At 54.7% G+C, this 25,951-nt stretch overlaps 1 protein-coding gene across 1 annotated transcript in view; it reads right to left on the minus strand.

Annotated features, from left to right (window-relative positions):
• The window catches only part of PLXDC1 (plexin domain containing 1), a 61,277-nt gene that overhangs the window by 6,583 nt on the left and 28,743 nt on the right, over window positions 1-25,951 (minus strand). Inside the window, exons 3-11 of the mRNA XM_012765932.3 lie at window positions 24,310-24,453; window positions 23,977-24,046; window positions 23,196-23,318; window positions 22,476-22,594; window positions 21,490-21,589; window positions 14,864-14,959; window positions 9,801-9,882; window positions 6,319-6,379; window positions 4,453-4,591 (exon numbers count right to left, since the gene is read on the minus strand). Coding sequence (XP_012621386.1) covers window positions 4,453-4,591; window positions 6,319-6,379; window positions 9,801-9,882; window positions 14,864-14,959; window positions 21,490-21,589; window positions 22,476-22,594; window positions 23,196-23,318; window positions 23,977-24,046; window positions 24,310-24,453 — 934 coding nt within the window. The remainder of the gene's footprint in view (window positions 1-4,452; window positions 4,592-6,318; window positions 6,380-9,800; window positions 9,883-14,863; window positions 14,960-21,489; window positions 21,590-22,475; window positions 22,595-23,195; window positions 23,319-23,976; window positions 24,047-24,309; window positions 24,454-25,951) is intronic.

Consider the following 25,951-nt stretch of genomic DNA (forward strand, 5'->3'; position numbering starts at 1 on the left):
CAAAAAATAGATGATGAAAGAATAAACCATAAGAAAGTTTTAAAATGGTTCCCTATAGGAGAAGAAGGCAATAAGGTAGAGAGGAGAGGAGGAGAAACTAAAATTCTTTGAATCTACATGCTTTTGTAGATTTGACTTTGAAATCATAGCAATCATCATTTAATTATTTTTAAAAATTTTAAAAATGTGATGCTTAATATTTTGAGTGTTGACTCAGTTGCATTAAGGAATCTCTAGAGAACTGGTGAAGTGTTATTTTGGGCGTGTCTGGGAGGGCGTTTCCAGAGGAGATTGGCATGCGAGTCGGAGTGGATTAAGTGGGGAAAATCCGCCCTCAGTGTGGGCGGGCCCCATCCAACAGCGGGGTACCGGATAGAGCAAACACAGAGGGAAGGCAACTGGTTCCTCTCTCTCCTAAAGCTGGGATACACTCTTCTTCTCCCACCCCTGGACATCAGGACCCCAGGCTCTCTGGTCATGGGACTCCATGACTCACACCAGCGCCTCCCCCTCCAGCCCTGTGTTCTCAGACCTTGGGACTGGGACTGAGCCAGCTACCAGATCCAGGGGCTGTCACTCGCAGATGGCCTGTCGTGGGACCTCTCAGCCTCCATAGTTGCATGAGCCAGTTCCCCTAATAAACCCCTTCTCGTGTATCTCTATATATTTCCTGTTGGTTCTATCTCTCTCGAGAACCCTGACTAATATAAAAAGCAGTTCCTATTAGCCGGGCATGGTGGCATGCACCTGTAGTCCCAGCTACTCAGGAGGCTGAGGCAGGAGGATCACTTCAGCCTAGGAGTTTGAGGCTGCAATGAGCCTTGTAGAGATGGGGGTCTCCACATGTTGCCCAGGCTGGTCTTGAACTCCTGGTCTCAAGGGATCCTCCCCATGCAGCCTCCCCACACACTTGGATTACAGGTGTGAGCCATGGTGCCCAGCCTTGCAGTGAGCTGTGGTTGTGCCACTGCCTGGGTGACAGAATGAGACCCTGCAAAAAAAAAAAGCAACTTCTATAAACTGAAATTAAAGCAAAATGAGTTGTAGACGTATAAAGATATGTTTTTTCAACAATACAAAGTTGTATTCAAACACAACTTTGAATCTATTTTGTTACTGCAAGTCGAAAATAATAAATTGGGTAATCAAAACTGACCAAGGTAATCTTAAATATCACTGGGAAAATTAACTTGATTTGAATCAATTGAAAATCAATTGTAGCCCAGTTTACACCTACCTCTGGTAGACAAAAGGACACAGTGCCACCAACCACTGTCCTTCCCACAGAGTGGCTAAAGGTGGCCACACTGTGCAAGGGCTGGCTCCCCTACTCACCAAGGGCTGGCTCCCAGCTGCCATCTTGTTGGGGCACCATGCAGTACACATTGGCTCCCTAATTAATGGATTATGGTGTGGCTGCACAAAAACTCACATAGTGAAGAAAGGTGTGTACTAGTCATCGAATCAGTGGTCATTTTTCGTAGTCAGTTGTCACTTTCTGCTGCTATTGAAGTGTTCTGTTGACCTGCTTATAAGATGGGCCCTTCAACTGCGCTCAGTTATTCTTGGTGAGGGCCTGTCTCTGCAATAAAATGCATGGGCTTTGTGACAGTTATTTGCCACTCACAGGTCATCTGGTTCACTTAAGTTTGTAACATTTGATTGCAAGTGAACGGCTCTTAAATCCACTCCCCATGGCCTTTGCTGCTCTCAGACTATGTCCTGCCTGGGCAGGTCCCTCTGGCTGGAGTGCTCCGTCCCTTTGTCCACACCACCTCCCTGTGGTGGCCGGCAGGCTGGGGTAGAGGGCACGGGAGAGACTCTGTCCCTGCGCCTGCACGTCTCCCTGTGCGGGCTGTAACCACACGGGCTCCTGGTGACTAAAATCTGTTCTGCCAAGACGCCTTTAGAGTTGGGCACGTGGCGGAGAGTCCTCATTAAAAGTTTTATTTTTCTTATAGATGTAACCTGATAATCTTTGCCATCTCCTCCAGGACCAGAAGGAAGTAGAGCCATAACTGTCTTCACTCTAATGAAGGTTTTCTGTTGGGGACTGTTCCACAGTAAACATAAGTGAGACCCACTCCTGGGCTGGTGACACACACACATAGTGAAACAGGCCAACAGAATTCGCTGCCTGTGCAAGGACAGCCACCGCAGCAGTAACACGGGAGGAGTGGACTCTCTGTGGGGGCTGCTAATCACGAGGCAGGATTTGAACACGGCTCTCTATGGCCGCCATGAAGCCGCCCTCACAGGGTTAACAAGAATTGAGGACAGAAATATCATTATAATTAAGTATTAATCGGGCTGCAATTAATTTGGCCTACTTCCTTGTAACCGGAAGTCACGCAGCACTAGCTACTGATCGTTTGCACCCCCTCGTTCCTATAGATAGGGCTTCTGACGTCAGAGGCATGAGACTTCTGCTTAAGATGCTTTTCAGGTCCTGAATTACAGCAGCATGGCTGATGCCGACCGGAGTGGAGAGCCCCCCAGAGAACCGAGTCGGCACGAGGATGAAGTTTCTCCATCTCCTGGTCCCACGACTTTGCCCTGCACTCTTCCGCCAGTCAGCGACCTCCACGCTTGGCCCTCGCCAAACCCCTTTAGACGCCTGGCCCCAGACTCCTTAGCCAGGTGGATTGGAGGTCTCTTTTCTCGTTGGGTGGCCTTGCAATTAAACCTCTCTCCCTGCTGCAAGCTGGCGTCCTGACTTGCCATGTGCATCGGGCAAACAAACCTATTACAGCGACAAACACAGCCGCCCTCCTGGCCTCTTGACACTCAGTGGCTTAACCTCTGAGTGGGGTGGGAGGTGTCTGTGTCCCTAGCACCACTCTGGGCTCAGAACGCGCCCTCGCTGAGCTCGGGGGGTTAACTGAGGGTGGCTGAGCAGGCTCCTTCCTTTTAAGTGGACTCTCCTTAGACTGAGGGTCATCCCTGGACTCAGTCATTAACTCCCCAAGCACAAGTCTCTCTCTGCTGCTTTCCCATTTAACCCCTGCTGCACCAGCATGAGCTCTCCATACTGGAGTCTTAACCAGCTCCTTGCTATTCCCGGCGGCTTCAGAGTACTGGGAGCCGTGGGAACCCCCCTGCCTTGCTCACCCCGTGCTATTTCGCCCTGCCCCTGCATCCACACAGACCTTTTCCATTTCTTTCGACACCAAGAAAGGCAGTGAAATGAGGGGGTAGATCACTGCTTTTAGAGTCGATGATACCTGACTCTATCCCTTCCTGGCTGTGTGACCCTGGGCAAGTCATCTGCCTCTCTGAGCCTTAGTGTCTCCTCTATAAAATGGAGATATAACAGTATTGACACCCAGGAGGACTGCATATTAATTTGCGTGCTGTTTTAGTGCCCTGCAGGGCACATGGTCAGCCCCTCATTAGCTCTTTCCAGCATTAGTTCATTTTCTTCCGTGATCTCCCTCTGGCTAGGTCCGTGGGTCGCTGCTCTGGTTCTCCAGTTCTCTAGGCGACGTTTGGAAAGGCAGGGGCACCGTGGAAAGAACACTCCACCACTTACCCCTCACGTAACTCTGAGTAACCTACTTTGTACCTATGAGCCTGTTTCGTTATCTATAAAAAAGGATCGTGGCTGAATAATGTTTTAAAATATTAACTTTTTTCTTCTCTCCTTTCCTTTTTTCCATTATTCCTTTTGAGCACAGGGGAGGCCGTGAGCCTTTCAGTCTTTCAAACCTAGATGCAGTGTGTTGAAAAAGGGCAAGGGACGTTCTCAGACGTAGCTGAAGAATTCTGGAAGGGGGCAGGAGAAAAGGGAAAGACTTAAGGGTCCTAAAAACAGAGGAGCCCGCACAGGGCTTCCTGAAACACGGCATGGCAGGTGTCCCCAGGGGAATGGACCTCTGGTGGCTTCAGTCAAGACCCCCAGGCCTCGAGGTAGCAAAGACACCCCTGGGGATGGCCAGACCTGAACGGGAAGGCAGATCAGCAACAACCTGAGACGGAGGACACCGTGGCCCCACCAGGACCCTCTGCCAGCACAAGGTCTCAGGAGCTGGGAGCCACGTGCCAGCCTGAGCTGGAATCCCAGCACTCCAGCCGAGCGGGGTCCGAGAGTCAGAAGTGAAGTGAAGCTATGGAAAGATCAGGCCGTCTTTTTTCTACATCTCAGTGTCTCAGGGTGCGGACTGAGTTCAACCCAGTGATACGATCGCTCAGGTTCCGTGAGGATTACTGTCAAGATTCACTGAGATATGTTATATGAAATACCTGGCACTGGGCTGGGACATTAATGTTTCCCCTCTCCAGAGTGAGTGCTGTCCCTCAGTCCTGGTGCAGGCTGGCACGGAGGGGAGAGCCAGGAGTGGCGTCCCCACGTCCCAAACTGGGCTCTGCTTCTCGCCAGCAAGTGACCTAAACTCTCTGAGCTTCTGGTGGTCCCTCCTCCGTGCCAACCCCGCACCTGGGGTCAGGCCTTACCTTCCGTGGTGAGGGTGTCGATGACAAGAGAGGAGGGGCTGGTGGTGGCCAGGTCTTCGTCAAAGGGGCCGAGGGAGCTGTCCGGGGAGGCTGAGTAGTGGTCGTCATCCTGGAATTCCTCACACGTCCTGCCCTCCGCCTGCAAGACAGACCTTCGTGCTGCCGCCCTGGACAGACCTGCGCCCTGCATGCTCCGTCCTGAAAGTGTCTAATCTTTCAGGGCAATTTATCTGGCAGCTGGAAGGAAGGAGCTGAGATGTCAACCTTAAGCAAATAGAGCAAATCTGAACATTCGCTAACAGCCGGCTTCAGAAGTGGGCAACTGGACATTTCTGTTTCAAGGCCAGAAAAGACGGCTCCCCAGACCCAGACTCATAAAACAGATCCTGGTGTGTGCAGGGCAGTGGGGTCTGGGGAGCTGGCATTTAAATGCCGGGCCCAGCACTTCCTGGCTGTGAGATGCAGATCTAGTCACTAAACTTCTCTTGGCTTCAGTTTCCCCCTCTGATCAATGGGTGCACCGGGCCCTGCTTTGGGGGTTATGTTAGGTAAGGACGAGGGTAGGGCAGCCCACGGCGAATGCTTGGCGCATGCAGTGTGCTGGCGTTGCAAGAAGAGACAGAGAGGCCGGGCGCGGTGGCTCACGCCTATAATCTTAGCACTCTGGGAGGCTGAGGCGGGAGGATTGCTCAAGGTCAGGAGTTCGAAACCAGCCTGAGCAAGAGCGAGACCCTGTCTCTATTATAAATAGAAAGAAATTAATTGGCCAACTAATATATGTAGAAAATATTAGCCGGGCATGGTGGTGCATGCCTGTAGTCCCAGCTACTTGGGAGGCTGAGGCAGAAGGATCGCTTGAGCCCAGGAGTTTGAGGTTGCTACGAGCTAGGCTGATGCCACAGCACTGTAGCCCGGGCAACAAAGTGAAACTCTGTCTCAAAAAAAAAAAAAGTATTTAAAAAAAAAAAAAAAAGAAGAGACAGAGAGAGGGAGGGAGGGAAAGGATGCACGGGTGAATGGCTGTGTCTGTGCCAGTCTAAGGTGTGGGACTAGGATGCTTCCTGTCCAGAATCAGAGTGTTGAGTGTTTTGGAAAATTCTAGCAGTGAGAAGGAACCTATATGGCTGCAGTCCCCAATCCCTGGGCCGCAGACTGGTACTGTTCCGTGGCCTGTTAGGGACCCGACTGCAGAGATCTGCCACCTCCCCCACTCCTCTGTGGCAAAATTGGCTTCCATGAAACTTAGGAACCAGGGGCCCACACAGCGGGAGGTGAGCGGTAGGCAAGCTAGTGAAGCTTCGTCTTATTTACAGTCGCTCCCCATCACTCGCATCACCGCCTGAGCACCTGGGCTATGCCCTGCCCCCACCCAAACTGTAGAAAAAAGGTCTATGAAACCAGTCCCTGGTGCCAAAAGTGTTGGGGACCGCTGCTATATGGGATTCTAAATGGGAGGTGCCTGGAGCCACCCTCCTCACTCCGGGAAGGACTGCCTCCCTGAAAAGCAAGCATCCTCAGTGCTTCATTAATGTCACCAGATGCACAGTCTCCCAGGGGACCCAGCTGTGCCTGAGGCCGTGCCCAGTGTACCCTCTGCACAGACCAAAGGAGCTTCTTAGGGGCTGCCCACTCAGGGCCCGGTCATCACAAGTGCTTGTCTCAGGGACCCACAGAGCTCTCTACAACCTTCCGAAGTGGGTTTAATTGGCTCAGAGCTGTCTGGGAAACAAAGCTCAGATGGAGGGGAGGATATCACCGAGGGCTAAGGACACCCTGACAAGAGCTGCCAGGGCAGGGGCCTGCCGGCAGTCCCCCCTGTCCCCTCCACCTGACAAAGGAGCTACAGCAGGTCACTATGCCTCTTACCTCCTGGGCACAGCCGTAGGCCAGCCACTCCTGGCGGTAGCGGTCAAAGCCACTGGAGCATCTGCAGGGGGACCAAAGGGTGAGGGACGTGATGGGACCGACAGAGAAGCCCCCCCTTCCCTTCCCCCCTCGGCAACAGCTGTTCTGAAGGGAGGAGGGCGGCTCAGCGCCTGGAGCTGGGCGGGCCAAGACCCTAAGACCACCGACCAGGAGCCTTGACCTCAGGCAGCTGTGGGACCAGAAGTCAGCCCTCCTGTCCCCTGTGTTGCTTCCCCGGAAGGAGGAGAAGGCATTTGTGGCAAACTACCCCCCCCCCACTTCTGACCCAGCTCCCAGGACCACGGCCGCATCTGCCCGCCTGTGTGGGTAGGAGGCCAGCAGAACCGCATGACCTCTAATGGTCTTGAAGGTCCCCTAGACGCTGTGCTGCCACGACATTGCCGAGAATCCAGGACATTCACGCACATGTTCGCATCCAGGCAAAGGCTTGCTCACTCGCACATCCGCCCCATCATTACTGCGGGGCCTGCATGTGGGAAGGAGAGGCTGGGCAGATTTAATTAACACTTCCCTGTGTGATCATTCCAGGGCAGAGGCTGGGAGAGATTAAAAACTGGTTGTCAAGGGTCTGCAGAGAGGACACTGTGCAGCCCAGCTGGGCTGGAAGACAGCCAGCCCGGCTTCCCTGGGGAAGGGCGGGGGCCTGGGCATGAACCAGAGAATGTTCTCCGCATGTTATGCCCACATTTCCATGCTTCACTCTTTGGCGCTGGGGAACCCGCCAAGCCCGGCCCCAGCCCAGGCACACCTTCGCAGAAAACATCACGGGCCGCCGGCGCCAAGGCAGCATTCTCGGCAAGTTAACTCTGCACCAGCAACCGCCCAAGATCTGGTGAGGCATCGGCCATGGCTCTCCGAGGACTGTCGGCCTTTCCTTCTAAAGATGCCTCCACGGGCTCTGAGCCCCTCTTTCTGCAGCCAGGATGGCTGATCTAGGCCTCCCACTCTCCTCTCGGGTCCCCCATGCCCACCACTTTCCGGGATGGAGGATTGGGGCAGGGCTGTTGGCATCTGGGAACTAAAGTTTCTTTTAGACCAAGCTAATCGATTCTTCTTACTTCTTTGTTGTTGTTGTTGTTTTAATATTCCCACAGACTGATAAGAGCTGAGTCTTTCAAGCATTGAGCCTTTGGTGGAGGTCCAAGAGCATCACATTCTAGCCTTGAGCTCACCAACCCAGCTTCAAAGGTACATGAGAAATGCTCATTTATTGAGCACCTCCTGAATACCAGATGCTGCCCCAGCCGCATGCCACCTTGCACCATCTCATGGGACCCTCCCAGTGACATTGAAAGGCAAGGATTACGACCCCTTTCATGACCCAATCCTGAAGTTAAGGTTGCCCTTAGACTCCAGAGTGGGCCACGGAGGGACAAGGTGGGATGAAGGGAAGACACCTGCCACAGTGAGATTGTCTAAATTAGATCCGGCCCCAGAGCGGGAGGGCAAAGCCTGGGAGGCTACGGAGGGCCAAGCGGTGGAGGGGAGGGGAGCAGAGCGCCCCGTGGGGATTGACAGCAGCTGTTGGTGGGAGAGATCATGTCAGGTGGCCCCACTGTGCCAGCCTGGCCCTCTGGCTTTTGGGGGACCTGAGGTCAGCTGTCAGTTGGAGCTGAGGTTCTAGGAAGCTGGCAAGAAGGTGCATGCGCTGGAGTGATCCCTGCCCACGGGGCGTCCGGGGGCGGGATGGTTTCCAGTCCACATCAGCCTTGCACCCCGTTGGCGTTTCCCTGCGCTGTGCCGTTTCTCTTTGCTGACATGACCACAAAAGAGGCAGAGTCCACACCCATCGGGCCTGCCCTTCCCCCACCCAACCAATCTCTTAATGTGGAGGCGACCCACCCAGCCCTCATTAAACCGTCATGGTCTCTGAGCTTGGGCATCTGCATTCACTGGGGGTGGCGTCCATGGGAGGGTTCTGCTTTCATCTGACCCATTTTGCAGTTCTCATGGCTCAGCTCTTATTGGAGGCTGAGTCACGCTGTGGCAGCCAGCCCCGAGATCTCAGGGCTCATCTGAGGTCACCTCCCATCACTGAGACAGTGGTTCTCAAATTTGAAAGAGCACAAGATGGACCACATCAAAAATCAGATTTCTGGGATCCTGGTCCCAGAGTATCATATTCAGTGGGTTGGTGCAGGGCCCAGGAGTCTGCATTTTTACAAGCCTTGCAGGTGATTCTTATAGCCTCACAGTCTGGAGGTTCCTCTGTGAAGCTCCACTCTGGGAAGAACCAACTTGGCGTCTCCTCGTGTATTTTCTTCTGAGCTCTGTGTGTTCCTCACTCACATGTCCTTGAATCACATAACCTCAGCCCATTACACAGGGTAAACAAACTGAGGCCCCACGAGACTAAATAAAAGCACAGCTGGTGGGAAGAACACCTGACAGGCCTGAGGAGCACCACCCAGTCCCCTTCCAGCACAAAGCCACGTCCTGTGAGCGAGGCGAGAGCTTCTATTTCTGCACCGAGATATTGGGAAGGAGCGAAGGAAATGCTGACAGTTGCACACCAGCTGCATGGGAACCCAGAGATTATAATTTTGCAATTTTCAAGATTGCCTTAAAGGCTCTTGGAGTTCACAGGGCTTCCCACTCTCAGGAGAGCCGTAATCCCCAAAGAAATCCTTTTTTCTTTTCCTCCTGCTATTTATTTATCTTGGACGGGGAACAAAACTTGAATCCTGAGTCTAATTTGTGAGGAAATGATTTCAGAACAAGGAGTGGAAGATGAGTTGGATTTAAGAACTCTATCCCTGAAACTGAATCTGACCCAGAATTTTCTGAGCTTCTAAAACCAAGCAAACATAGCTTGGGAGCTTCCCCCAGCTTTCCACGGACGCCTGCAATGTCCGTAGTCCTGGTTTGCAGGAAATGTTCTTGCAGTCCGAGAAAGATCTTGAGGTAGTGGTTCGGGGTCATGGGTATTCGGATTATACTCTGTCTCTGAGTTTTCACACTTATTTGCAAATGAGGCACTGTGTTAAAATGCAGCTTCCTGGGTTCTCTCCCAGAGATCCTGATGCAGAGGGTATGGGATGGGTCCCAGGACTCTGCCTTAAGAGTGGGGTGCCCACAGCTATGCACCTCTCTTTGACAAGCCCTGTTCTGGGATGAACCAACCCTTCCTTCCTGGGTGTGGGGAAGGAGCTACAGCAGCTGGGATGCCTGAACATTGTTCCAGAAGCCTCGTAGGCCACAGGCCACACCCTGCCACACAGACACCTGCGTCGGCCACAAGCCTCAGGGAGAAACTCACTTCTGTGACACTCTTGTCCTAAGGGTCAGAGTGACATTGCCAGAGACACCCTCATGTTGGCAGACTGCGGGTGATGAGGCCCGAGGCCAGGAGCAGGGCCGTGCCACCCTCTGCCCCTCCACAGTCTGCCACTGGGAATCAGCAGGGGCGCCTGGGCACGAACCTCTGGAGCACGTGGCACCAGCTGCAGTTGAAGGTCAGGTCCGAGGACGTGCAGGCGTCGCAGCTCCGATGCTGCAGGCAGGCTGCAAGAGAGAAGGCAGCGGCCACTCAGCACCAGGACCTCTGCACAAATGCTAAGGGGCGCCGCTCCTGAACAATGGGCGTTTATAGGACTATGGAGTCCCTGACTTAGCAGGGACCCTTGAGGTCATCAGTGCCACCCTCACTTGAGTCCAGCTCCTATTCCTAACTTCTCTCTTTTCTTTCTTAACTTCCCTCCCTCCCTTCCTCCCGTCATTAGGGGGCCAGGCCCTGAACTGGCGCTGGGGATTCGGCACTGAGACCTGGTCCCTGCCTTCTTGCAGCTTACAGTCACATGGGGACACAGACACCAAACAGATAATGAGACCAAAATAACTACAGAACTGTAACTGTCATGGGGTCTCTGCAGGAAAATCACAGGACGCTGTGAGTGTGTATAAAGGGATCTCACTTAGTTGGGGAAGTGATACGTCCAGATGTACGTCCCACAGTCACAAAGTCCAGAGGGATTTTTCAAAAATCAGATGACACAAAGCAGCAGATATGTAGGATGAACAAGTCTAGAGATCTAATGTTCAACATGAAGACTGTAGCTAATAAAGTTGTATTGTATTTGGGATTCATGCTCAATGAGCATTTTAGCTGCTCTTGCCACAAAAACAAAAGAAAATGGGTAACTGTGAGATGATGGATATGTCAATTAGCTTCATTTTGATAACCTTTTTGCTATGTATGTGTATTTCATAACATCATGCTTGTAACTGAAATATATACAATAAAATTTATTTTTTAAAAAGATGCTCTGAGGCAAAGTGTGGTGGCTCACATCTGTAATCTCAGCACTTTCGGAGGCTGAGGCAGGAGGATTGTTTGAGCTCAGGCATTCGAGACCAGCCTGTAGGCAAGATCAAGACCCCGTCTCTACAAAAATTAGAAAAATTAGCTGGGTGGCCTGTGCCTGTGATCCTAGCACTCTGGAAGGCCGAGGCAGGCGGATCGTTTGAGCTCAGGAGTTCGAGACCAGCCTGAGCAAGAGTAAGACCCTGTCTTTACTAAAAATAGAAAGACATTAATTGGCCAACTAAAAATATATAGAAAAAATTAGCTGGGCATGGTGGCGCATGCCTGTAGTCCCAGCTACTCGGGAGGCTGAGGCAGAAGGATCGCTTGAGCCCAGGAGTTTGAGGTTGCAGGGAGCTATAATCATAACACTCCACCCTAGCCCAGGTGACAGAGTGAGACCCTGTCTCTAGAAAAACAAAGCTCTGGTTGCCATCCATCCAGTGTTATCTGGGGGCCCTCACTGCCATCACAGTCCCACCCGGCCTCTCTCCAGCTCCCCCTGGCCTCCAACTAGGGCACCAAGCACTAAATCTATGAGGACAATCTGGCTCTGGCAGGTCCGTTCCTTTCTTCCGGCTCTCATCTCAGAGAGGGTGCAGGGAGTGTGCCGTTGTCCCTGCGCGTCCAGACAGCAGTCCTACTTTGGAAGCTACTTAGCCTCTTGGTGCCTCAGTTACCTCGTTTGTAAAGCAGGGAGCATGATGCCACCTGCCGGAGGACCTGCTGTGAGGATGAAATGAGGCGATACCTTTTCTCGGCGCCGCCCTGGGAGGAGCGCCCAGCAAAGGTTGCTTGTTCTCACGGCTGCCTTACTCGTTCCTTTCAATAAACCTGTGGGGTATTCATTCGCTTGCTTATTCATTTATTCAACACATGAATATTTCTTGAGTGTCCACCAGGGCCCAGGCATCGTCCCGAGTGCTGGAGACGCAGAGGTGAGCAGGAAAGGACAGAGGCGCTGGTGGCCAAACAGACACAGAAGTCACCGCTAGGGTTTCTGTGGCGAGCAGGCCCGAGAGAACAGTGGCCAGGACAGGGAGGCCAAGGAGAGTGGGCTGGGTTTTACTCAGGGAGGTTGAGGAAGGCCTCTTTGAGGAGAGAAACTGAAATGAGGCAGAGACTGAGCCCAGCAGCTGTCCCAGAGGAAGGGAAGTCTAGGCAGAAGGGTCCCCGTGTGGAGCTGGGAGGGGCGCAGCCCTGGCGTGGCCCCACAGCGGCCAGAACTGCTAATGGGCCGCACCAAGTGGAAAGGCTGCAAATGGAAGGAACAAGGAGGAAGTGACAGCGGAGGCCCGGCCTGGGCAGGACAGGGTCAGAGAGCACAGAAATCAGCGGGAGCAGCTTGCAGGAGGGGTGTGCACAGCTCTGGCACCCCCACGCAGAGGAGCAGTGACAGCAGGGGGAAGACGGGGGCTGCATTTTAGAGCTGTTGGCTTGCAAACTAGTGCTACTCACTTAAGTGAACCAGATGACCTCTCAGTGGCAAGTAGTTGTCACAAAGCCCGTGCATTTTATTGCAAAGAGACAAGCGCTCACCCAGAATAACTGTGCACCACTGAAGAACTCACCTTATAAGCAGCTCAACAGGACACCTTGACAGCAGATGACAACTAACCACAAAAAATGGCCACTCATTCAATAAAATTTTTTTTTTTTTTTGAGACAGAGTCTTACTCTGTCATCTGAGCTAGAGTGCCGTGGAGTCAGCCTAGCTCACAGCAACCTCAAACTGCTGGGCTCAAGTGATCCTCCTGTCTCAGCCTCCTGAGTAGCTGGGACTACAGGCATGCACCACCATGCCCGGCTAATTTTTTCTATATTTAGTAGAGATGGGGTCTCACTCTTGCTCAGGCTGGTCTCCAACTCCTGACTTCAAGCAATCCTCCTGCCTCAGCCTCCCAGGGTGCTAGGATTACAGGTGGGAGCCACCATGCTTTCATTCAATAAATATACACGCATCTCTCCATTAAGAGAGTTTCCATGCAACGTGCCACCATTAATTAGGGAGCCCATCTGCATTGTACGGAGTTCCAGCAAGATAGCAGCTGGGACCAGCCGTCAGAGAGTAGGAGAGAGGCTGTGTGGGCACAGTGTGCCACTTCAGTCACTCTAGGAGGCACTGGCAGTTGGTGGCATTGTGTCTCTTTGTCTGCCATGGTGTTGAAGGTCCTGGAAGGGTGATGGAAACCCACAGGCAGGAAATGAGCAGGCACCTCCCTGAGCGGGAGGAGGGGGTCTCTGGCTGTTTTATTCCTTGTGTGTCCAGAAGGTCTAGAACGGGGCCCGGCACATGGTATATTGAATTGATACATAGATGCTCTTGTTACCCCCATTTTACAGAGGAGGCAACTGAGGCTTGGAGAGAGTCATGGAGCTAAGAGTGGCAGGTCTGGGTTTGAGCCGAGGTCTGTCTGAGTCCAGGGCCCAAGCCCTTGGCCTTGAGGTCCCACTGTGGGTTCCCCCTGCCGCAGACCCAGCCTCACCCCAGGCCACCTTTTCATGGTTCTCTCCTAGAAGAGGGGCCAGGAGGGACCAGTAACCTGGAGATGTCCTCCTGGCCGGTGTGGTTAGGGAGAGCTGTCCTGGTTCTTTGGCTTATTCATGTCTTTTGGGAGAAGTGGGTGGAGATTCCCAGAATCACGCACCCTCCCATTTTCTCTCCTCCCGTGGCTGGCTGGAGGCACTGGGGGTGTGAGTTTTACTACGCTAATGAGGGAAAGGTTACCTATGGTCATAAGCTCCTAGCTTCTGTGCATGCTCCCGGTGGTCAGGAAAAGTCTGTAACCTCAAGTCCTTAATGTTGTGTTTTTTCCTCTGTGTTTATTGGTCCCTCGACCCTGGACCACATCTCCTATCGCCTGCCCTGCCACCTGCACACCCCGCATCCCTACCTAACACTCCCCACAGTAAGGGAGAGACCCGGATGCAGAGCACTTTCTCAGGACAGAGCTATCTGGCCAGCCAGAACTCAAACCACAGCCTTGACAGCCCTGCCCTGCACCGGCCGCAGTCACATGGGCACCGCATGGAGCCCTGCCTGGCCGTTTCTGGGTGACTCTGGAGGCCCCTTAAAAGGCTCCAGACAAACCGGCCACGGAAGAGCCCCAGGGAGACTTATGGGGGACTCGTAATACCTCTGACCTTTATTTCTCATCTGTGTTTCAGACGTCTTCAACACTATTAAATGCTCACAAAATTCACTGGAGGGTGGGAAGTGCCTTAAATGTACAGACAGCGTCCCAGAAATGCGTTCCCAGAACACTTCACTGCTTCCGCCTGAGCAGTTAGCCCTGCCCTTGGGTGTCCTTGCTCCCAGATGCAATTTTATCCTAGGACTTGGGGCTTGCTCTCACCAGCCCTTGAGGAAGTCCTGGGGCTCAGGCCTCCTCCCTGCCTCGATGGAGGGCGACTGTGTTGGGGGTAGGGCTGTGACCTGCAAAGTGTCCTGGCCACCGAGGCAGGAGCAGGCCCCGGCTTCACGGGGGGCTAGGAGGCCTCATGAGACGGGAAGGGGAATTAAACCCTACTAAAAAGACAAGGATGGAGAGGCTGTCCTCCTTCCCGCACTCTCCCTGGCTGTCCCCAGCAGATCCCAGAGAGACCCGACACCGACCCTGTGGGTCCACGGCAGCAGGTGGGGCCTCGGCCTGGCCTTGAACTCTAGGTGAGTGGGGTGCAGAGGGCCGGGGCCCCATGGATCCTGGAGGCTGCCCGATAAATCCCTTCATTGCCCTCTGCCTGTGGCCTGCAGCATGGTCACCTCCTCTAAGGAAAGGACAGTGACAAACCACGGACCCATGCAGTTCCTGGACTGCCCTTCCTGGGGCCTCAGTCCCAGTGTTCTCAGAGGCACGGCTTTCCCGGGTTTCAAGTATGCATGGATGGCAACAGATGTCCTATATTGAGCCCAGACCCCACCCCAGGCCTGGGATGTCCCAGTCAGAGTCAGAGCTGCCACTGATGTGCCCAACTCTACCTCAGTGGGTCTAACCCTTCCCACGGCTCTGAATGGGAGGTAGCACTAGGCCCAGGTCACACTCGGGACATGGAGGCCCAGGAAAGTTGGGTGGCCGTCCCCCACAGGGGTGGTGGGGGGCCTGGGACCTGAACTCTATTGAGGCTAAAGCTCTTCCCAGGACGGCGGAATGGGCCCCGTTGGTGGGAGCAGCCCCTACTCACTCGGCAACGGGGTGAACTCCACGGCCGACGTGCTGGCGACCTTGCTGGGGTCCAGCTCCACGCGGTGGTATTCGAAGATGGTCCTTCGCCGAGATTCTGAAACCGAGGCAGAGCCTGGCATCAGGAGCGTGTCCTGGCTGAGGACTCTGAGGCCTCCGCCTGGAGCCCGAAGGGGTTAGCAGTGTGCAGCAAACCCACCGAGTGGGTGGCGACGTCGAAGCGGCAGGGGCCGGCCTGCACGCGCGTGTGTAAACTGCGCCACGCGGAGGCCTGGCTGCGCCTGGGGTCAGGACACAGGGATCCTGAGCGTCCCCTCCTTGCCTCTGTGCCTTCGCAGCTGCTGTTCCCATGGCGCGCAATGTTCTTCCGCCCCTTCTCTCCTTGTCGAGCTCACCCTCCCGGCTCCAGCTCCAGGGCCACTTCCCCTGAGCAGCACGTCCCGACCGGCCTCCCCTCTGCCCCGCTCAGGCCAGGTGCCCTCCTCCCAGGCACTCGGCGCGCCGCGTGGACACGGGGGTCTGTTTGGAGGGTGGGGATGTTAGGCTGTGAGCATCCGGTGCTGGCCCTGACCCGCGGTGGGCGCTCTGCAAACGCCAGCAGGCCGACAGGCTGACCTCGGCACCTTGCTCACCGCATCCCTCCCTCCCCTCCTGTGGAGGCCCCAGCAACGCCCAGGACCTGCAGCCAGGCTTAAGTGCCACCTCTGTCCCTGCAGAAACCTCCTACAGGACCTCAGAGGCAGGAGACCCGGGTTCTGATTCTAGTCCTGCCCCTGACTTGCTGGACAGTCACAGGCGAGTCATCTGGGCCTCGATGTCTTGTCCACGAAGTGGAAAGACAGAAACGGCTGCCACAACACCCTTAGGCGAAGAAACTGAAATCGTACATGAAAAGGCTCTTCTTAAAATGGCAATGTGAGGTGCTCTGAGATCTCCCCTGTGCCACGGCGCCTACCTAGGAACCCCAACTCGGGCTGTCCTGAGGATTAAGGAAGACAACGTATGTGCATGAAGCGTGTGGACCCAGGAGCCACTTAAAGCACGCGAGCCCGTCTTTCCTCGCAGCCCCTGCTCCTTTTTTTGTTGTTTTTCTTGTGACTGAGACTCTTGGGCATTTTCAGCCTCTCCTAACCCCTCAGGCTCTGCCCTAACCCACGTTGAGCATGAGAAGAACGGATGGCACGTCTCTTTTCCCTCCCCTCTCCTGGCCCCGCCCCTGGGATGGCCTATTTCTTCTCAGACAATCTCCAGTGGGTCCCTCAGCTCCCTCCTGCTGGGGAGGACGCTGTGGGCAGAGTGGAGACCCCACAGAGGCAGCCCGACCGCGGGGCTGGCCATATGGACACACACCTTCATCCCCTAGCCTCAGTGCCACCCTCGCCCTCTGCTGGCCCTGGGCCCAGGCTGCCGGCTTTGCTTCCTGCGTGGCCCCCATCCCATCCTGGCTTCCCTGTGGCTTCCTGCTCCAGATGCTTTTTCTTGCTTTTGCCCCCACTAGAGAGGGAGGGAACAGGGGAACTGGGGGACATCAGTGCTCAGGTGGCCAATGGGCCTGGGGACACTGGGGGTTGGGGTGAATTCCATGCCCCCTCTGAGGGCTGCTCAGAGAGCATTTATCTTGGAATTCCCCGCACCCCCCCCCACTGGTTCTCATGGGGAGGGGCAATGGGAAGACTTTGGCCTTGGCCTTCCTCTCCTGCCAGGGAGGATGACCTCTCTAGCCCCGGGGCACCCTCTGTCCCTGACTCCTGAGTTGAGCTGGATGCTTTGCAGTGAGCTCTTGGCCTCCCCCTGCTCTTCCTCCCTTCCTTCCACCCCAGGCAGACCAGGGAACTTGCTGTTCCTCAGGAAAACAGCTGGAAGGAGCGGGTGGGGTGAGAGGGCCAGGTGCTCATGGTAGGTGCCCAGCAGGTGAGCGCGGCCCAGGTGTGGGCTTTATGAGCACCGAGATGGGCCCCAGCTTCGGAGACTCAGACCTATCAGGCTGAGAGCTGCAAGGGAGTTAAGAAGTCAAGCTGACCCGCTGTTCATTTCATGAGTGGGGAACTAAGGGTCACTTGGATTAGCTCAAACACTGATACAACTTTGTATATCACTTTACAATTTACCAAGCCTACCCGGAATCTTACATGGGAAATACCTATTTAAATGAGAAAACGCACACAAAAGCACAGCACCACGCCGTACCCTATTCATTGGCTCACTCAGCACATAGGTGCGGGCACCTGCTGTCTGGGGGCTGTGCTAGCTCCCAAGCACCCCATGACACGCAGGACAGACCTGGCCCCCTCCCCCACCGTGCAGCTCACATCATCAGAGGTGACCTGGATCTGAATCAACTCATTTGCCCTCACACCCTTCTCTTTTCTTTTCTTTTCTTCTTTTTAAGGAGATGGGACCTCGCTATCTTGTCCAGGCTGGAGTGCAGTCTCGATTCACAAGGTACCATCCTAGTACACTGCAGCCTTGAACTCCTGGCCTCAGGTGATCCTCCTGCCTCAGCCTCCTGAGTAGCTGAGACTACAAGGAGCCTAGAAGGTGGGGATTGGGAGGTGGGGGGAGAAGCCCCTTGACTTTAGCTTTCGCCAGTGTCTGTGGTATAAACACCCGCCATGCCTGATTTCCAGCTACATAGGGCTACTGAACATGGAGTTAGGAAGAGACGTTCAATCCTCTCTCGCCCACTGTGAGCTCTGGCACACCGCAGCTTGCGGTTTCCTGGTTTGTGTTTCTAAAAGAATCAAAGGGAAACATTTACATTTTTTTGTTTAAAAATAAATAATTAAGCCAATATCCAAAAGATCGAATAATTGCATGTTCATTATTCTCCTAAGCAACCCTGAGTCTGAGGGCAAAGGGGCCCAGGAGGCCTCACAAACATCGGGTTCTTAGAGGAGAGAACCTCCACGAAAAGCCCAGGGAACGAGGTGCACAGAGCCCTGTACAAGCATGTGCACAGCCCGGACACACACATGCACACACACGCACGCACACACACACACACACACACACACAGATTTGATACAAGAAAGACCTTTTGCCAAGCGGGAGGGTCTGACAGATTGGGAAAGGAAGGGCACCTTTTTGAAATTCATGTGCCCAGAGGGGGCACCAAGCCCACTTGCGATGCAGGCACCCCCTGTGTGACACCAGTGCTCTGAGAAGGTGGCCTGGGCTCCCAGTGAGCCTGGGGGCCTCGGAACATCTATGTAGCGGATGGAAAAGTTCTAGGCAGCCTTTCACAGCTCTACCCCATCCGCGACCCCAGGGGCCATCTCTCCTTCTAAAAAACTGCTCCTTTCAGCACCAAAATGTAATGGAATAAAAAATGAATCTGCAACTCCAGGTCTCCCACTCCCACCTTCCAAGGTACCTAAGGCCTCGGGGTCTAACGTCTAACGTTAGAGTCTAACGTCAACCTTTCTTCCCCCATCTGCCTCATCCTTCCGTGCTCAGCTGAAATGACATCTCCTCCTTGAAGACTTCCCCACCCTTGGGCAGAGTTAGCGGCCCCGCCTCTGAGCTCCACAACCCCCTGAGCGATGTCCAGTGTCACCTGTCACACTGCTTCATCAATATCTATTTTCCTGGCCACACTCAGATTGCGAGCTCCCCAAGGACAGAGTCCACGAGGTACTTGTCTCTGAACCCCAGCCCCTAGCAGCGGCCTTGCACTCAACAGGGCCTTAAGAAATAACTCTGAATGAATGCATGGGTTACAAAGAGTCACAAAAACCTCAGCAGCTCATTCTAACATCAGCCGCAGCCCAGAGGAAGCACGCCCTTCCTCCCAGCCCACCACAGATGACGGCCTTTCTCTGAAAAAGGCAGCCCCAAAGGGCCACGGAAAGCCAGCCACGCTCCTTCCCAAGTTAGAGCCCAGGGCGGGAGGAGAGCCGGCTGTCGCATTTCTCCACCCGCAAGGCAGAGCTGGCCCTTGGTCAGAAGGAAGGTGAAATGGGAGGGACAAAGGGACTCAGGGTGGGGCACGAGGAGACACGGACTTGTCAAGGAGCCGATTTCAAGGACAGAGACACAAGTGGCAGCCAGGAAGGCAAGCGGGTGCTCCTAGACACCTCACACCAGGGTCGGAGATGGGCTCCCCACCATCCAGGCCGGGGAGCAGAGCTGGGGACCTGCCCAAGCGTGAGTGCAGCCAGGGACGGTCCGGTGTCCTCCGGAAACAAACGGGGCAGGGAGACCGAGAGGCGGTGGGAAGGCGGTGAAGGTGGGTGTGTGGGCACGTATCTCTAATGGAAAACACTCGCTCACTTCAACTGCCATCTTGCACTTGTTTGCGTGTATGGCTTTGGTAAGTTCTAATTGTTTTATAATATCCCCACCTGCATCATTGGCTTTTGGATTATTTTGCCAACATCTGCGCCTCACCCAAGGACAGTGACGTCCATTTGTACGTCATTTTGGGTGCCCCAAAGCCACATGTCTGGCAGTTTGAGATGTTCTGTTTTATCTCTGCTTCCAGTCATCAAAGATTCGGAAATGCTAAGGTCCAGACACAACAAACCCTGCCACCCCAATAAGAAACATTAATGGTTCAAAAGAGAGGTTTGCATAACCAGATTTACTTTCTTTTCTTTTCTTTTCTTTTCTTTTCTTTTCTTTTCTTGTCTTTTCTCTCTCTCTCTCTCTCTCTCTCTCTCTCTTTCTTTCTTTCTTTCTTTCTTTCTTTCTTTCTTTCTTTCTTTCTTTCTTTCTTTCTTTCTTCTTTTTTAAAAATAATTACAAGAATGCCTTTTCTGGATACATGTCTAGTTTTGTTTTGGAGAATGTTAGCTTGATCAGAAGTCAGGAGACCAAAAAGTCCAGCCACAAAGTTCCTTCCAGCATGGGTGGTTATGGTATAAAAAATGTAAGATAGTGGGTTGTGGGGGGAAGTCTTCATTCATTCATTTGCACATTTGATTATTCATTCAACACTCCGGAATGAGCCCCAGCAGGGGACCCTAGGCAAGGAGCTTTCCGCCTAGGAGCCGGGAGGCAGGACATTCCTTCTCAGCACTGAGGCAAAGTGGGAAAACAGGGCAGAGAAAGAAGAGGCAAGAAAGAAACAACAAGACTCAGGGAACAGAGCAGAGGGAAAAACAAAAGAGAAAAGGGAAAAGAGAGGAGGAGGGGCCCAGGATGGATCAGAAACTTCTAAGGACTAGTACTTTACAGGCTCTGTCAGCAGGAGAGGCGAGAAGGTGAAACTGGCCGATCTGGAGGCCACATCCACTTCTGCTCCCCACGTCCCCGCGTGGCTGGTCTGGGACCCCCGCCTCCCCCACCCGCAGCCTGGCCATTATCTGGACGCAGGCCTGCCTCCGAAAGGACAGGAAAGTTCCGGTAAAGGAGGAGGACCAGAGCCTTAGGGGCGTCTGAGGCCATTCTGGGGCCAGCCAAGGGGCAGGCTACAATTTTGTAATAAACCCTTTGTAATGAAATCCTCATTAACCAATTTCACTAACTCAGGATCTCTGTCAGTTGTGATGTTGGCAACTCGAGAGTTGCTTTTATACTGTCCACGAAATAAGCGAATGGATAGAGGAGCTTGTATGGGCTCTGGCAGCCTCTCCGGCTAACTAGGCATAAGCCACCCTGTACCTCTGGAGTGCAGACAGATGCTGCTGATGGCATGTGACTTTTCTTTTCATCAAAGATGCTCGTCAGACTCTGCTCCAAAGCCCGTGTAACGGTTTGTGCGAGCCAGTAATGGCAAGAAAAACTCTGGCTGTGTTCACAGCTCCTTCCCTCAACCCAGCAGGCACCCCACCACACCCCTACCCTCGCCCAGCAGGGTGGGGAGGAAAGCGTTTGGAGCCTGGGGGAGGGAGAAGAGAGTCCCCCAGACAGGGCTCAGTGGCTGGGGGATTCTTGAGTAGTGGGGGACCAGCCTCCACTCCCCACAGTGCCCCAAGCAGGGAGGAGCCAAGCCTGCGGTCAAGGACGGTGACACCACCCAGTGGCAGTGAACAACCAACCAGGTGGGCCTGGATAATGGCAATATCTATGGTGGCCGTAGGGACTGCCGACCACAGGGCTCTTCCTGAAATTCTGTTTCATTTAAGCCACGGTTATTTGGAGTTTACTGTTATTTGCAGCTCAGCCTAATCCAAATTCCCTACTTGCTAGGATGAATTGATCAGACCCAGAGGAATCTGACCTCCTGGCCGCATAAAAGCCATCACTCTCCAAAGCAGAGATTGTGGCCCATTTTAAACCCCAGTGACAGCCGTGGATACTGTCCCAGAAAAATGCCTACATGTGAAAATGCTACACTCGGTCTCAACACTTCACCTACAATTCCAGGAGTTCCCAGCCCCCGAGGGTCCATGCTTGGCCCGCCCAGCTAGAAACCACTTGATAGCGGCTGGGAGCTTGACGGGAAGGGTCAGGGGAGGCAGGTGCCAGAGCAGCGCCTCCCCCTGGAGGTTCTGTTGCAAAAAAATGGTCCCTCTGCTGTAACCAACAAGAGTCAGACCTCACTGCGCCTCCCTCCCTCCCCCAGTTCCCACTCGACTCTCTGCCACCCGTGCTCCCCGGCCAGCGCCACCCCCCGCCGGCGTGGAGTCCATCTGGGCCAAGTCCCACTTAGTCTGGGCCTCTGCAGGATCCCTGGGGACTCACCTGGCACGTCCGGGGACGGGTTGAGAATCATGAAGGCGTCTGACAGGCCTGCTTTGACAGGGTGCTGGGAGGAGCTGATCTCCAGGACGGACATAGGGACCTGCAGTGGGGAGAAGACTGTTGGAAGCCACGTCCCCTCTGAGCTCCAGACCGGTCCGCCTGCACGGCGTCACCTCTTGGAGGATTCAAAGACATCTCAAACCCAGTGGGTCCTCATCCCAATTCCAGGCTTCCCTGCACCACCTCCTAGCACATGTTCTTCTCTTCCCACCCCAGTGACTTCTTTCATTTCTTCCCTTCCCCATCGAATGCATCTCCAAAGCCTGTTAATTAACCTGCTAAGTGGCTCTCAAAGCTGGCCAGCTCTTTCCATCTCCCCCTTCCCAAGCTGTCATCACTTGTCTCCTAAGTCATCTCCCAGCATTCCCTTTGAGCCCCCAACGATCTGTCCCCCCCTCTGAAGCCAGAATGGCCTTTCTCAAAGCCAAATCTGTTATTCCCCTGTCCTGTCCTGCCCCTCACTCTCTCCCTCCAGCCACGCTGCTTCTTTCAGTGCTTTGCACCAGCCATGCTCTGTGCTACCACAGGACCTTTGCATGTGCTGTTCTCGCCCCCAGAACACACTTTACTCTCCTGTTTGCTTCCTTAACTCCTATTCATCCTGCAGATTTCAACTCCTTTCCCCAGGGAAGCCTTCCCTGGCTTCCACCAAGGTGAGGAACCCTGTGCATGGCTCTGTTAACACCACTCACTTCTACTTAAGAGCACTTGTCACAGTGGCAATTCTACATTTATCTGTGTAATTATTGTCTATTTTCTCAACCAGACTTACAGCTCCACAAGGGAAGGGCCCACAATCATCTTAGTAACTGCCGTATCCTCAGCGCCCAGTCCTGTGCCTGGCACAGTGCAAGTTCTCTGCAAGTATCTGTTGAATGAAAGAAGGGCTCCAAGACCCCGCTGTCTCTGCGGCTGGGCCCACTCACCTCCTTGTAGCCGAACACAATGCGGCCATCACGGTGCAGAGCTGCCTGGAAGGTGAAGCTGCCTCTGTCCTCCCGGCCTTGGAGGTAGACATGGTCCCACTGAACAACAAAGACTGTCCCTGGGGAGAAGAGTAGAGGCCCGGCTGGATGAGGAGGCAGTGCAAAGAGCAGGGCCCTGCAGAAATGGCTTGGGCACAGGTGGGGTCGCTTTGCGATGACGGGGGCGGTTTGCAGATTCAAGGCGTCAGGAGCTGGGCAGCCCACAAACACCAGCCTGGCTTCCGCGCTGGACGGGAGCCGGGAGGTCCTGCTTCAGCCCCCGGACACCGTACTCGATCACCTCTTACCCCTCGCACACCCTTCCTTCCTGCCCATCCCGACCCCTTGAGATAAAAAGGAGGAGAAACTGGAGTGACGCCTGTTCTCCTGGGGCGGTGCTCACAGGGCAACCTGGTAAGGATGAGAAATAATAAACGTCCCAACATTTATTTTACCTCTACTAAGAGCCAGGCACTTTTCATCTTGTGACCTCGTTGGATCCTGGGGGTGGTGGGCACTCTGTCCCCATCTTACAGCTGAGGAACTGAGCACACACAGGTGTGGCTGCCTGGCTCTGGGGCTGCGGGACACTTGCCCTCTCTGGGCCTCGGGCTCCTCTAAAGGGGCTGGACCAAGGCATCCCTGGAGCCAGGTGACCTAAATCCTGAGGTCTGGTCTCACCGTTGTCAAAGTAAGCGACCGTGGAATTGTCAGAGTAGCCAGGGTTGAAGTTGGCCATGAGGGGGGCCACGTACTGCGTGGCCGTGAGCATCCGATGGATCACGTCGCCCATGAAGATGAAGCCTACGGTGGGGAGAGGCGCAGAGGAGTCACCAGAGATGGCCCAGAGGGGCTGCTTCTGGGGGCCTTTCCCCGAGGGCAGTAAGGGGCAGTGCGGATGGAGCTGGAAGTGACGGGGGACCTCTGTCCTCTGTCCCTGCCTGGTGGGCTCTGGGTCTGGTGTGTACGGAGCCAAAGGGCCCCAAACCAGAAAAGCTTCCCCCTATCCCTCCAGGTGGGCACAAACTGTAGCGTGAAGGAACAGGAAGAGGAAGTGACACTCAGCTTTCCCCGTCACCGGGGAAGTGGGACATAGAACTAAAGTGCACAGGCATTAAAGATGGGCTCCTCCTGTCAACACAGACCTGGTCCCAAGAGCCCAGGCTCTCACTGGCATCTCCCTCTCCCGCTCTCGCTCATGGACTCAGAAAGGGACACGGGGCTGTCCACCCGGACTCACGCTGGCCCAGAGGGACACACACATGAGCAGGTGAGCTGATGCAAGGGGGGTGGTCTGACAGTCGCTGACCTCCCTTCTGAGAACCAGGTTCCCAAGAGAGGCGAACTCAGGTCCCCCAGTCCATCTGTACAACCCTGTCCGACAAGCCTCCCCAGGGAGGCCCCTTGAGTTCGGCTGAGATCTCAACCCCCCGCCCCCCAGGACCCACTGACAAGGCCTTACCTCCAGTTGCTATGGTGATCTGCCGCAGTGGATGCCCGTAGAAAGGGAAATCGAAGGACAAGACCACTCTCTGCAGAGGATGGGAGCGAGTCAGCATGGGCTGAGCTGCAGGCCGGGGGCTGGGCACCCACCCTGCCCCGTGCTTGTCTGCACCGAGTGGAGACAGCGTGTCCAGGCAGGCCTCCGGGACCACAAGTGGCCACTCCTACTCTGGCTGAGCCCCACAGGAACCCTGGAAGGCACCTCCCAGATCACAGAGCTCAGGCCACAGCCATGCCCACTGACCTCGGCCTCCTAGCCCAGGGGACACACTGCGGGGACCTGGGCACTCACCGAAGCCTGCCGGTGGGTGTTGGAGAGTATTCTGTGGACCTTCACTTGGCTCCGGTTGGCCTTGGCCACGTCCACCCACAGTTCCTGGCTGCGAGGTTCGCTGGGGCCATATACACGGGACACATAGTAGCTGTGGTTGTCCTCCTGCCGGCACCCAAGACAAAGCCCACAGGGGACATGAGTAGTCAGGCGTGCCAGAAGCCACTCTCTGCCCTGCCCCGCTCAGACAAGAAGTCACTGTCCTCCCTGGGTGCTGGACCTGTGGCCCAGAGACAAGTTTAGGCTTGGGAGTCCCTGGGCTCCCCTTGGCCCCAGACAGCTCACCACCTGGCCCCTAGCCATTCCCAGCAGGTCCGGCCCAGCCAAATCCACACCTGCTGTGTCCTTGCTCAGTCCAGCCACGTCCAGACAAGCCAGGAGGCTCATCCTACAGCCCCCGAGTCCCTTCAGAGCACGACCAAGGCTGAGCTCGGTTTGGGGCACGAGGGAGGAATAGATAAGACAGCCCCGGACAGAGCCCCTGTCTTCAGAGCTCCCAGACCAAGGGGGAGACAGAGTCCCTGTCCTTGGGAAGTACCCAGTTTAAGGGAAAAGGATAAACTGGATCTTAAAAGGCACCAGTCTAAAGGAGGAGGCTGATCCTTGATCTTGGGGATTTGCTGGTCTGATGGAGGAGGCTGGACTTACGTGAGCAAAATATGTGGACACACACCTTCAAGCAAAGATGCTACGAGCCCAGACTGCGGTCACCAGAGGGTTGAGAAAGGGGAGAGAAAGAGCAAAGTTTCCTTCGATGCATGGTTTTCAACCTCTGCTGTGTGCCCAATGGGAATAAAATAGAGAACAAGCCAGAACACTGTGGCTAGGGGTTCATTCTGCAAAACCTCTCTTGCAGAGGAGCATTTGGGGCCAAGATTTAAAGGAGCCGAGGGACTGGTTGGCAGAAAGGCTGGAAGAGCCAGGAATGGGAGACGTCGGAGCATTTCCTGGAATCCACCCAAAAGCACCCGCCGCAGGAGGACAGGAGGCTGGTGGGCAGGTTCCCTTGGCAGCCACCACCGCAGAGTTGGGGCTGCTGACCCATGAGGAGCCCTGGGCGCCGTGGGTCACTAATCAGGCTGCCCAGCAGCGGTGGCTGCAGACACAGCAGAACAAATGATGTTCTCCGTGCCAAGCTGCCCAGCCAGCCCTTGCCCTGGGCCCAGCGTGAGCAGCCACGAGGGTTCCTGCACTCCTCACTCTGCTCTTCCAACAGGGACACGCCCTGGGAACCTGGGTCCGGGCAGACGGTGGGAAGATGAGCGGAGAAGCGTGGTAGTGGCGGGTGTTCCCACTGCCACCATCTCCAAACTGCCCGTGCCTCCAGCTGTCCTCGGCATGGCAATCACACCAACCTACAACGCTTGTGAGGCCGCATCACCCGCTCACACGCTTTCTGGGCTCCCTCGAGACACTGCCCTTGAGACAAGGGCCGTCGGAAGCCAGCAGAAGCTAGGCGGAGGCCAGGAAGGGTTCTTTCCGGGGGCCTTCAGAGGAGTGTGGCCCTGCTGACACGCTGATTTCTGCCTTCTAGCCTCCAGAACGGTGAGAGAACGTGTATCTGTTGTTTTAAGGCCCCCCCCCCAGTTGTAGTAATTTGTTA

Source organism: Microcebus murinus, chromosome 18, assembly GCF_040939455.1.
Source record: "Microcebus murinus isolate Inina chromosome 18, M.murinus_Inina_mat1.0, whole genome shotgun sequence".
NCBI classification, from domain to species: domain Eukaryota; kingdom Metazoa; phylum Chordata; class Mammalia; order Primates; family Cheirogaleidae; genus Microcebus; species Microcebus murinus.